This window comes from Pteropus alecto, unplaced genomic scaffold (assembly GCF_000325575.1).
Source record: "Pteropus alecto unplaced genomic scaffold, ASM32557v1 scaffold385, whole genome shotgun sequence".
NCBI lineage: Eukaryota > Metazoa > Chordata > Mammalia > Chiroptera > Pteropodidae > Pteropus > Pteropus alecto.
The window spans coordinates 690194-704031 of NW_006436543.1; the positions used below are offsets into that span (position 1 = coordinate 690194).

The 13838-nt window shown below is 37.1% G+C and overlaps 1 protein-coding gene across 1 annotated transcript in view; it reads right to left on the reverse strand.

Annotated features, from left to right (window-relative positions):
* The window catches only part of EXPH5 (exophilin 5), a 70740-nt gene that overhangs the window by 2878 nt on the left and 54024 nt on the right, over positions 1 to 13838 (reverse strand). Inside the window, exons 4-7 of the mRNA XM_006913433.1 lie at positions 12631 to 12679; positions 5515 to 5650; positions 663 to 2589; positions 1 to 602 (exon numbers count right to left, since the gene is read on the reverse strand). The exon at positions 1 to 602 is cut by the window's left edge and continues 9 nt beyond it. Of these exons, the coding sequence (XP_006913495.1) occupies positions 1 to 602; positions 663 to 2589; positions 5515 to 5650; positions 12631 to 12679 (2714 nt within the window). The remainder of the gene's footprint in view (positions 603 to 662; positions 2590 to 5514; positions 5651 to 12630; positions 12680 to 13838) is intronic.

A 13838-nucleotide genomic window follows, 5' to 3' on the forward strand; every position in this document is an offset into this window, starting at 1 on the left:
TCCCTATTGGATCTTCCACATTATTTTCGATTTGGAGTGGAAGTGGCTCATTCCTAAATGAAGAAGCCATTATTTTACTTTCTGACTTCCTGTTACTGATGGGAAAACTGGCTGCTTTTCTTGGTAGGGTACAATAAATTGTGTGAAGCTCAGGAGCCTTGGAATTGCTTTGATTCATGTCAATGAAGCTACTGCTGTCATTTGTGGGTATTGATTTACTTTCTGTTTTGCTTAACTGTTCAATATAGGATATACGTCGTCTTACTTTCCCTTTTCCCTTTCCTGCCCTGAAAGGAGGGTGTACGTGGCATTTGACAACATCAACCACTTCATTATGTACAGACACACAGCTATCATCACTCTTTTGATTTTCTGAGGGGCTTAGGGTTAACTGATTATTCTGATTCTTGCTATCACTGTCTTTTTCTTCTTTTTCTCCCCAAGATGGATCTTTGCCCAAAGGAGTTTTCTTGAAGAACACTGTAGTAGAAGGAACCACCAGTGCATCAAGGAAAGAATTATTCGATGGAGAGGAATCTGGTGGTATACCTGATGACAGACCTAAAGAAACACATGGGATATTGTGGCCAGTAGCTGACTTGCTATGGTCGGTAGAATGAATTTTGGCACATTGTTCTTCCTTGGTACCTAAAATTGCAGGCTTTTCTGGAGACTGTGCATTTTGATTATCAGTAGGTTCAGAGCTCCAGTGGTTATTTTTAATAATGCTTGAAGTACCTTCATTACTTACTATTAATTCCTGATTTGGGCTAGGAAGTGATGATGGTATTCTGCTTTCCCAAATGAAAGGAAAGGATGTTGCTGAGCCAAGTTTTCTGTTTTCAGTATAACGCTTATCTTTTTGTAGTTCATTGGCTTTCTCTCTCTGTGATATATGAATTTTGGAGATATCTTTCCGGGAAATGACTTTGGGTGACTTTTTTGAACTTATTGTGGTAGATGCATTAAAAACAAATCTGTTGCTTTTGGCTGAGTCTTGGGAGAGAGGATTTTGAAAATCAGCTGAAGGGTTAGAGATTATTGTCTGTGAAACAGGTTGGGGTACTACACTTGTTCTGTTTGTATAATCCATCTTGTTTAGTTTATCTTTTTCTGAAACAGATTTGATCAAGTCTTTCTCATTATTCACTTCTGTGACTAAGATATTGGGTTGGCTTTCAGTAAGAGGTGGAGAATCGGCTGAATCACTGTTGGTTACAGTGACTTCTGTGTAGCTTCTTAATGGAAGAGAGGCAGGCTTAATTTTCTGCAAAGTGACTGTGGGATTGGGAATGCTGGAACTCTGAGAATTCCCTTCATCATCGGGAGTCTGGGGGAAGGAAGTTCCGAATGAGGATGCTAGAGTCTGAGCAATTCCCAATGAGTAAGGTTCTCTGTTAACATGTACTTCTGTAGGAGAACTGTCCCACTGACATTCTAACCCACCAGGTTTGATGGGGTAGCTTGAACTAGTCATGGAGCAAAGATTTGGTGTGCTGAAATGAATCATCTGGTTCCTGTTACCTTGTGATACCTCCATACTCTCCAGTGTGGTTGTCTGAGAGTCAAACTGCCAAGGATGTGGCTCTTCTTGGTCTCTGGAAATGTTTGTTCCATAACTGGGAGAAAATGATCCCCAGTGTTGAGTAGAAACACTATGGCTGTGACCAGTTGCTGCATTATTTGCTTCAGTGGAAATCATTTCAAAGTCTCTGTCAGAAGAAGTGAATGGTTTCCTGCTTTGATGAAAGCCAGACCAGGAAGAATATTCTTCCTGTTGCACCCCAAAAGGACTTTGCCCACTTCTCTGTTCCCTGCTTCGTCCAAAGGTATTGCTAAAGAAAGACTTAGCAAATGGGTTGTCTTGATGGTAGAATGGCATATTCTCTGAGTTCTCAAATGGGTCAGGACTCATTGCATTATCCATGGGGGAATTTAAACTAATGCTTCTGTTAACACCCTGTGAACGGTAAAATTCATATCTTCTATCCTCCTGAGAACACTTGGGATACATATATTGGTCAGCAGGGTCAATTTCCATTGGTGATGGTACCCTCAACTCTTCCTGATTCTGCCTGTCTCTACAAGAATCTGATCTATTCCATATGATGGATGATAAAGGAGTTCTCTTTGGGCTCTGCTGATGGCTTGATGGTATAAATCCACTCTTGTTCTGAATTGTGGCTGGAAAATGTAAGCTTCTTGTTGTGAAGTACCCTGTAGCTGGTGAGGCTAATTGTTGCCTGCTGTCGAAACACAGAGAGGCACTACCAAAAGTGTTCTTTTGCACATAATCTTCTTTCAAAACTCTGGGCTCCCTTGTCCTGTACATATCATAAATTGTCCTTGTTCTAGGAGAAAAGGTTTTAAAACCTTCCCTAGGGGTTCCTGGTCTTAGGATGTCATAGATAGACATATTAGAAGTTTCATTATAGTGATTTTTGTGCCTTCCTGTGATATTACCGTGTCCGTTGCCACTGGAGTAAAAATGACTGAACCGTGTTCTTGATTCATAGTTGATAGGTGTTCTGGTATTCACTGAGCTTGAAGATTGTTCCTGAGCCAGTTTGCTATCCAAATCATCTAAAACTGAAAGGAAAATATGAGTGATTTTTTGGTATAACATTTTACAATCTATTAATAATTTGAGTGGGCCTCTCTTCCAGAAGCATAATCATTTATAATTTTATTTTTATCATATATCATAAATGTGATGAAATTAGTTTTGATTATGTTTTTAAGACAGTCTGGCTTTTACAAAGCTATAATGGAAGTTTCTCTTTCATACTTTTTCCAAGTTAATCTTCCATAATGCCTTAAGGACATAAAGCTACATCATTTTTTTAACAACAAATTTTAATCATGATTTCTTTTAGTGCATTTTTGCATCACTAGGTAGCTAAAATATTTACTCAGAGGATCATAATACAAATATGAGTCTGTAAATAATGTGAATTCTCAGTTGCACCATTAAGAAAACAGCATTACCACTGAAAGTTTAGCACCTAATTTATAAATGTACTTATTTAGATGGATTTGAGCAATACATAAAATTTAAAGTTTTATACAATATTGTTCAATGATATGCTAAAGGCAGATTATTTTTCCTGGAAAAATTAAGATCCACTGGCACTCCTTTGATATAGCACTTTCTATGTGTCAGGTACAGTTCTAAGCACTTAATTTTTTAACTCATTAAATCCTCACATGACCTTATAAGGTCGGTATTATTACTAGTGTCATTTCATAAATGAGGAAAATGAGGCACAAAGAGATTCAGTAAGTTGCTGAGGTCACACAGGTAGTAAGTGGATCCAGGCAGTGTGTCTCCTGAGTCCATGCATGCAAGCACTGTGCAATGCCACCCTGTGCCATAAAAATTCACTTTTCATTTTCTCCTTTAATGAATTATAAGATGATTTCACTATGAGCACATAATATTACATAATGTCTCTCAGTAGCAAGGTTGGAGAGTGATGTCCAAGTTAGGGCCCATTGGCCTCTTCACAATACTGAGGACGTAGGCCAACCCCAGGTCCAGGGCCCACACTTACTAGGTCCACAGTCTCTGAGACCTCAGACAAGTTACAGGACATTTTCAGTTTGTTGATATTTCTTTGAATTGTGTTTATTTAATCATATTTGACATCTTTTCCTCACTAAAAACCTGTTAGAATTTAAATAGAATCATAATCTTTTAAGATTTTAAGATTCCCTAACGTCCAGTTGTAGTACATATCACTTTACTATATTCATGTCACAATAAATACAAATAGATTATATATTTATTGAAGAAATGTTCATAAAAAATCAAATCTGACATGAGAAATAAGTTATGAGGTTATTTAAATTGCTGAAGAAGTTTTTGGTTTACAGAAATTTTTCCTTCTGAGTTACATAAAATGGTGCACTCTCTTTGGTAATTTAAAATGATTTGTCATTTAAAAATGTGATTTTAACTCTTCTATGACTGGGAAAGTGAGGTATATTAGTATCTGAGTGAATGTAAGTAGGATTTATTTGTGGCATGTCGACTATGTTAGGGCAGGTGCTGAAGGGGTTTTTGACATCTGTTCTGGATTTTCCCTACCCTATTTTATTTGTAAGTTGGTGCTATTAAGTTTGCATAGCCCACAGAAAAGCTAATCTTGAGCATTATATAACTAAGGAATTCTTTGGGGAATCATCTTGTCAATGCTTAGTGAAAAAGCATCTTCAGTCTCTGAAATAATTTACTCCACATTTCCACAAATAAAAAAATCAAACAATGCCAAACTATAAAGTGAGGCAAAACAAAAAAACAAAAACAAAAAAAGAAAAAACAAAAACAAAAAAAATCCAAAAATAAAAACAAAACCCAAAACAAAAACTATGTAATGAGTAAAAATCTGCCTTTCAAACTAATTATAATAAAATCTCTTTGACTTCTGTTGTGTCTTTCAAGCTAATCATAGTTTTTCTTCCCTGATATAAAGTCTTTTGCTGACTACAAAAGCAATATGTGATTATAATAGAACATAAAGGAAAGTATAACGAAAGAGGTAAAATCACCTGGAATCCTCTCCAGTGGTAAGCACTCTTAACATTCCCGCAGCACAATTTTAAATTATTCAAAGTTACTTAGAATCCCAAATTAACAATGCTCTTTTGCTCCCTACTCTTAAGGTAAAAAACAAACAAACGAACAAAAAATTCCTATTCTGTTTCTCCTCTTCATTTTCAGGAGCCAAGGTCATTTTTTCATTTCATAAACGGTACCTTTCCTCTCTACTAGCAAAATCTTTGTTTTGGAGCAGAGATTTTCCTTTTGGTCTTTTCTCTGAAGCAAGTTTTCTGCCAGGAACCATGTCACTAAACGGAGTCTCTAGGTTCACCATCCAGCTGGCTGTCTCTCTCGTACCACTCCACTTGTCCCACCTATAGGGCCGAGGTAATGTCATTGCCCCTGCAAATTGAATTAAGTTCCTCCAAATGACTTCAGAGTTCAACTTTCAAATGGCCAGGCTGATTTTGACATAAAATAACTTTTGTAAAGGGAAGCTATGCTTATATAATAATAACATCCATGTACATGTAGTACTTTTGGAATCTATTTCGCTCTTTATTGTTATCTATGGTACTAGGTTAATTGTTTAACAATTAGATTTCATCACAGTGCGTTTATGTAAGTCCTAATCAGAAACTATAAAAGTTTATTAAGAACAGCAAACTTCATAGATATAGTTCCTAAAGGTGTATTTTTTTTCACCTGAGGTTAAATATTAAACATTATTACCATTCCATAGATTTATCAGGCTTGGTCTGAGAATATCTGCTTAGGTTATATTTAAAATATAAGAATCTTTAATATTTGTGTTAATAGCATATAACAACATCCCCTTTAGATAAGGTAAACAGGAGGATTTCAAAAATAAAGTATAGGGTTTGATATGTTTTGAGCATTTTCATACAAACTGTAATTATTATTTGCTTTAGTACCGGGAGTTCCAAAGGCAATTTAATGCATAGACTTACCTCGGAAAAACTCATTCTCCAGCAGGGAAGCATCCCACGGAGGCACGCCACTTCCCTCCCTCATGCCTGCTGGCTTGGGGACAAATGCACTGTCAATTGGTTGATTTTCCAGAGGTGAATTGTATAGTTTTGCCTGCTAATTTAAAAATAGAAAATGCAACATTATTTCTGGACCTTTTCTAGCCAGAATACTCACATGTCCCCACAAAAATGTTCTCAGCTTAAAAGTACTAGTCTAAGGACTACAGATTGATTTTCCTAACATTTATTTCTCAACCTATAAGGTTTTGTCACTTCTGCCATTTTCAAGTGATCATGAACATCTCCATACCCACATTAATTCTTTTAGTATGTCTTCAGGCAAGATATTGAGACTATCTCTGACAAAGATTTCCTACAAATTTACACAGCACTACACAAATCTTAAGGAGGTTCATGGAAAATAGGAAAGAAATTGACCTCTTTAAAGTTAGGAGTGTTTTCTCCATGGCCCCAGTAGCTGGAATTTTCTATATTTTTCCACACTGCACTATTCTATCAAGAGCTGGTTAGCTGAAGCCTGTAGTGGACCTTAAAATTTTTGAACTTGATGGATTTGGGAAAAAAAAATGTTTCTATCCACAGAGTTCACATAGAATGGTAGCACCTCCTAAACAGACGAAGATGCTGATTAGTAGTTCTGAAACAAAGGTGCTGAAAAGTATGACTTTATAAATTTTTTTCAAAATATCATTGCTTGTTTTGCAGGATTTAGTAGAACGATGTAGAGATAAAGTTGTTTTCTTTACTAGCAAATGTTTATTTTGATTTCATCAAATTCATCACTGCCCTACTTTAATTTGTCTTCATAACCCTGGGGGAATTAGCCACTCCCACACCTTCGCTTTCGTTTGCCCAAATTCCATTTGCCTTTCCTCTGTCAAACTGGCTCTTCCTGACTCCACTTTAACTCATCTTGCGCCTGTCCCTGAACGAGGGCAGCAGCCACTTCCCATTTCAGTCTCTTTATTTTTAGCTCACTCTGTTACCCAGTCCTTGCCTCTTGGATTCCTTTCTTTCCCAAGTTTTCCCTTTCCATTTATGTTCACCATTACATTTCATTTTCACCCTGAATGCTTGAGACCAAATCTCTAATCTTTCCAAAACTCCAGCTTTTTTACTTCTTCAGCACAGGTCTATTCAGTTCTAAAGCTCTTAATCCCTACATTCCTCACAGTCTAGTATTTTCACTCCTGTCTGTTTTCTTTCTCAAGATCTAGGTCAGTTATTTCCTATAGAAGCCCTGCCCAAACTTCTCTGACTTGTGGTTTTCAGTTCTATGGGCCATAATTGAATACACACAAAGGAGATTTATTAATAAGAAAAATAATCCAATGATAATTTATTGGTCATTGGATATAATTTAACACATTAATGTAAAATTCAGAAGTAAATATTATAAGCAAAACATAACTACAGTGAGAATACCAATCGGAGGTAATAAAACCAGAAACAAATCATTTAAGAAATCAGATCAGTTACAGCTAAACTCTTTTCTTCCTAAAGTGCATCAAGGTATTTTCCTTTTTTGTGTCTCTCCAAGTCTTTATTTGTGCTATTAATAATTAGTCATGGATCTTATAAGTCCATTCTTCCCAAATCTGTAGTTTGGGTCATTGGTGCAGAATAAATACATTTGATTAAGAAAATAGCAAGTATCATCGTCTCTCAACCATTCTAACACCGAAACAAACTTCAAATTTCCTCTACACAGACCAGAGTATCTTTTTGTGGCCTCCTGGATCACAACTCTTTATAGTGAAAATATATACTGAAATGAAAAATATACAAACTGAGGGCTCAGGGAAAGACATGAACTTCCCCAAGTCGGGAAGGATATTTACCACCTGGAGACCCTGAATATAACTTCCTTTGGTTATATGTCTGCCAGACCCCTTACTTCAAGATCAACCCTACTCAGCAAATGTGTTAAGGATGCTTTCAACACATGGAGATATAAATTATATGACCAAGGGAAAATATGGACAGTTTATTTACACTCAACATTAACTTTGCAAGAATTTTTTTTTCTAGTCATAAAACTTAAAAAAGTAACTGCTAGTCAATGGTAAGTACCAGACAAGAGAAGATTGAACACTACCACTGCTCTATAGACCCCTTTTATTTAAGCTATATATGACGTTATTATTATTATTATTATTATAAGCAGCAGCAAATATACATTGATTTTTCTAGGCAATGTGCTTAGGGCTTCATATAGATTACTTTATTTCATTATTTTCACAACCTTATGAGGTTGGTACTATTATTATTTTTACTGTTGGAAAACTGCACTTGAGAAAAGTGACGTCTCAAGAGGTCAGGTCATTTGCTTCAGGTCATGCTGGTGGAGGAAAGGACTTATTCCCAGTCTGTCAGTTTCCACAGTCCATGTTAAATCACCTCTCTCTACTTTATTAGTTTATCGGTGCACTATATTTTCGTGGTAAACATCTGCCCAAGGCCAAACACAGGCCTTGGAGCTGCTGGGAAGCACCTGCATTTCCCCTATCTAGAGTGGAGGTAAGCCCTCCGGGGCCCTGAGCACAGAGATGCTCAGTCAGGGCTTGGTCTTGGACTCAGAACCTCCCTCAAAATAATGTTCCAAGCATAAAGTTGCCATAAAAGACGAAGTCTATTTCTCATTCTTAGCCTAGAGGATGAGGTTCAAACACCTCTGTGCAGCAAAATTGTGTCAAAATCCTTTTCCAGCTTTAGATTTAAGCCTTTCCTCCCCAATTCTCTTCAAGTGCATTTCTTCCTAGGCCTCCATGTCTCTGCTCCTAATCTTTGCTTTTTCTCCTCTTCTTCTCCTAGAAAACACCAATTCATCCTTCAGAGTCCAGTTCAGAGCTCTTCTCCAATTCTCTCAGGAAGAATGAATTACCATAGTATTTTTGTATGCACCTCTGGTATGATACCTATTATGTCATTTCGAAATTGTTTGCATTCTTTCCACTTTTACTTTACCACTAGACTTCTCCTCTTCCTCCCTACTATCCAGTTCAATCCCCACCCTGATCTAGAAAACCAGGGATCTGAAGACAAATGAATTAGGACCCTGGAAGTGGACCAACTTCTAAAATAACTAAGAAATCACAGTATTCTCCTTTGTGTTCTGAGCGCCTAGCATAGCATCGGCATATATTAAATTGACTAATATTTACTGAACTGAATTCCAAGACGACTCTTCTCACAATACTATTTCCACTTCTGAACTTCTCTATCACATTTTTGTACCCTCATTTAGTCTTATAGTTGAAGGATATTAGTCATTTATTCAATTTTCAATATACTTTAAAAATATCCTCTCTCACTTGATCCTGAGAACAAATTTGTGAATTAGGTAAAGGTTATCATTCTCATTTTGCAGATGAAAAAACTGAATCTTGGGTAAGGGATACGAATAATAAACGGTAGTACTGGCTACTCACACTCATGTGATCTGATTCCTAACTCTGTGCTTTTTACTGGTTAGCTAATGTGAATATCTTCAATTAGATGGTAAACTTTCTGAAGACAGGAACCTTGCTTTAAACACTCATGCCCTCCATGCACACAGTTATGGATATATTTACAATACACCAAGGTAGAAAAATATATGTACAAGATTTCTAGTAAAGATTATTACAGAAATTGAGATACTGAATATTTATAATATTAGGACTCATAAAAGCATCTCTGAGACAGGAAAGCATAATGGTTAATCGTATGAGTTCTACACAGGTCCAAATCTTGGTTCTGCCCCTTAATAGCTGTATAACTTTGGGCAAGTTACTTAACTTTTCTGTACCTTAGTTTCTTTCTTGGTGAAAATGAAATAAATAAATAAATAAATACACAAACAAACAAATAAATAAATAGTAACAGCAGCAACAACACCCCCACCTCATGATTACTATGAAGATTTAATGAATTAATAGCTGTCAAACACTTAGGATGGTGTCTAGCTCTCAGAACATCCTTATCCTTAGCCATTACTATTCTTGTGTGGTTATAGAGGGTTTCCTGGAGGACTCCTGTTGATGCTTGCAGTTTAATAAGCTAGAAGAATGTCCCATAAGGGCAGAGGCCAAAGTCTCAAGCGCTTGAGTTTAGGATCTCAGTTACATTCTCAAACATGAAACAGAGAATAGGCTGAGCAAAATAAGGGCCTTTCCCAACCCCAGTTTCACTCTACTGATTGAATATTGTCTGCATTTCTGACATGATGAGACAAACAAAACTGTCACAGAGTAACCTTAGACTACTTGAGAACTTCCTAGGGCAGCCAAACCTGTAGAACAGCTGTCGGAGTTACCAAGGCACTGATGTTATCAAATGCCTTGGTAAAGTCAACAAAGTAATTTTGCAAGGTGTTCCTTAATTTGTTTTATGTCTGCTTTTCTGCAAAGGTCAAATTCACCAATGCACCTTGTGGCTTAAAACCACCCATTCATTTCTTTTTTCAATTTAGGCTGTGCCAGGCAGTGGGGAGACACAGGAGGGCAGACAGTCCTGGCTTCAAGAAGCCCACACTGGCCCAGTGTGGTAAGTATACCAGAGGTTTATTTCTAGGGGTACAGAGCTGGTATATCACTTAACAATAGGCTCCGCCAAAATTTTTTTAGAGATGAGGAGTGATCAAATGGCCAAGGCCATATGTGTTGTTTCTATTCTCATTGATGGTGACTACTTTGACTTTGGATTCCTCACCTGTAGGGGGATGGTTCTCAACTGGTGGCAATTTGCTCCTCAAGGAACATTTGGCAATTTCTGGAGATATTTTTGATTGTCACAATTGAGTGGAGGAGAACTAATGGCATCTAGTATGTAGAGGCCAGGGATGCTGCTAAACATCCTATAATTTGTGGGTCTGTCCCCTACAACAGAGAATTATTCAGCTCAAAATGTCAGTAATGAAGAGATTGAGAGAAATTCCGAGCTGCATACCCTTAAGTTTCTCTCTAGCTCTAAAAATTGTCTTCTCAAACACTTTGTTTCTTTTAAAATGAAGAAAATGTTTAAATAGCAGCTTTCTTCTCTTTTGAGTAGAAGGTGATCTAATAATATAGCCCAATCTTCTATAAATTGCAGAATCCCCTTCTATAAAATGCAGAATCCCCTGCCAGGATGCCAACCAAGTGATGGGAAGTTTATCACCTGGTATCTTAGCAAGAATCCCTGTAGCATCAACAGCTAACTTCCAGCTCTCTGCAGGCTTAAGAAGGTAGGACTTTTATGAATAAATAATTGAAATCTACATATCATACAAAAGCTTTGTTTTAGACAGTAATCTCATTATTTTCTTCCTCCTACTTTGTAGAAAAGTTATTAACTGGGACCAACAAGCACTGGCTTGAGTTGCATTTATTTTCCCAGGTCTTATCTTTTAGATTGACATTCTCCTAGGTCTTATCTTTTAGATTGACATTCTCTTATCTTTTAGATTGACATTCTCTGAGTGAAATGGTTCAATGCAAGCAGCAATCAAGAGTGCCAGAAAGATATCTACTAATCCTCAGACTGGGTTTTCAAACCCAGTCCAAATTTGCTCTATTTTTTTATAACTTCTAGGTGTTTGCATTTTTTTAACGCTTCTTGCCTGCCTTAGACTCCAAGGCTCTCAAATGGTAAAAGGAGGTTAGCTCTGAGCACTTCTCCAAGGAAAAGCAGGAGTACAGAAGCATACTGGAGTAGGGCTCTGTCCTCTTAGAGAGCAAAGCTGGATGCATGTCACTTCAGTCTACGTCTCAGTTTGAGTCTTCAGACAGTGAGCAACTGGGGCTCATATGTGAACAAGGCTTTAGGGCTGACGGAGTTGTAGGCATTACTGACTTCCAGCTATGGAGTTACAGAGGCCCAGATTTTCTAATCCTGACTCTACCATTTACTAGTGACCTTGAACATGATCTTTAAATCCTTTAAACCTCAGTTTCTTCACCTTTAAAATGGGTATGATAATACCTACTTCACAGATTTACTCTGGGGATTACATGAAATGATCTATGTCAAGTGCCTGGGGGATAGTAAGTTCATTAGAGGGTGGTAGTTGTTGATGCTGGTGTCATGGCTGGGGCTCATGCATTAAAGGAGAGAGATAGGGTTCAGTGTCACCCAGAAAGAAGGAAAGAAGTAGCATTACTCTGAAGAAGAAAGGGGGCTCATTCTTGTTTTTGAAGTAAAGAATCTCTGTATATATGTATTCTTCACCAGAATTCTACTCCGTGCTTTTTGGGGGAAAAATAAAAAACATAAAGAGAGAGAGAAGGGGGGAAAGTACAAAGACCACAATGAATTGAAAAATGCCTCTATCCTCCTCTTGTACTCGTAGGTCTCTTCCACAGTTCTCTTTCTTTTATCTCTAAACCACATGAGTTACACAGAAAGGCACAGGTATGTGCAGAACAAAAGTTATGACCACAAAAAATCAAGAAACAGAAAACTTACAGCTTCATAATCTTGTAAGCCTGTGATAAATTTAAATCTAAAATATAGCTAAATTTAAATTTTGGTGGAAAGTCAGGTGGGGTCAATCCCCTCATATGAACTTGTTCTGGCCAAATGCTTCTCACCTATCAGTGGCTTCCTCTCTGAATACAAATGATGGTCTTACCCAGAAAGTTCTAGCCCAGACCCACACTGGCTTGCAAAAGTGGCAGTGGATGCCTCTTGTCTCTTCCTCTGCCAAATGCTTTAGGGCTCTACAGGTGTGACACGTGGTATAATATCAGAGATGCCACTGATGATGTGAGTGGACACATGATGGCCTCACTCCTTCCGGGCAGAGCCTGCTATTTGAATATTTCAGTACCAAAGCCAAGTGGAAACCAACCACAATTGGAAAACTTTGAACTCTTTTTTTTTTTAACATCAGAAATGAAAAGCTTTATTAGAGGGGATAGTACACTTCCATACGTGGAAGCGGGCCTGAGCAAGAGAAGCATGGCTCAAAGGCCTGAACTCTTTAGAAAAAATCTAAACTCCTAAAATAAATTGAAAACTTAGCCAGAGAGAATCCTATTTAGTTAGGTAGCCAAACAGAGATTACATTAATTCTGAATTCCTTAGCATAACCTTTAGTTTCTGGTTACTTACCATAGCATTTCCCCTCACAGATGCAGGAAGTCCTGGATGGCTATCATATCTGTGGAAAGAATTTGAAACAATTTCATTGAAGAAGTGCCTCACTTTTACCAGAAGGAAAATAACAGCACATTTGCCATTATATCTTAATATATAGAGACAATATACTTCTAATGCTCTGGAGGAAGACATTTCTTGGCTAGTGCATTGTTGAAAAAAAATTTCAGAAACCTTCCCTATTATTGCTTAGGATCAATTGCTTAGGATTTACATATTTGTCACTCAGTAGCCAAGAAGAAATTACATAATAGTGGATTTGTATTTGAACATACATAAAGACGCAGTAACAAAATGGTTACATTTTTCGAGGGCTTACTATGTGTGCAGGCAGTGTTCCCACACTCTATGTGCATACTAATTCGTTTAAATACATCAACTCTTGTGAAGTGAATACTATGACTACTCCCATTTTACATACCAGGAGATGGAGGTACAGAGAAATTAGAAGACACTGCCCAAGGTACACAGGCTGACTGAATTCAGAGCTTTCCTTCTTAACCTGCACGACACACTGACTCTTCTTGCAAATGAGAAACATTTTCTGCACATTTTATTTTAATGAGAGGTTAGGTCAGGACTCAAGAATTCATAAGGGAATTGTAAAAAACAAACAAACAAACAAAACAAACAAACCCTATAAAGATGGTTTCTGGACATATATTTTTATAAAGATGCCTTACTTATTATGAAACCATTTTGGAGAATAATTATGCTTTTACTATTTATGTTCCTTCTCTCAAATTCATCTATTATCCTAAGCCGAGGGGTGTTTTATCTGAATTACAGCTCAAGATTTAAGAGCCTGGAATGATTCACTGCTCTGTATGAAATCAGGTCCTCTCCTTCACTGAGAGAACAGCAAAGAGAATTAAGAATTAAATTAACTGAGATTCTACGTCTGATCAGTTAAAAGCGGCAAGACGCAGTTTTCCTTCTTTCAAACTTCCATCTGTTTCATAGTTCACGAAAGTTGAGCATAAAACCCGGGAGGCCAAACAATTTTCTATCTTCAAGTATCCATGTGTATTTTATAGCTTCCCTCAAATTGTAAACAGAAATTGAAATTAATATCATGGATTTTTTTTTTTCATATTACTCTGAAATATCAGCTCTACAGTTGATAATATCCAAAAGTTAAATACTGCTTTTATTTTTATTCT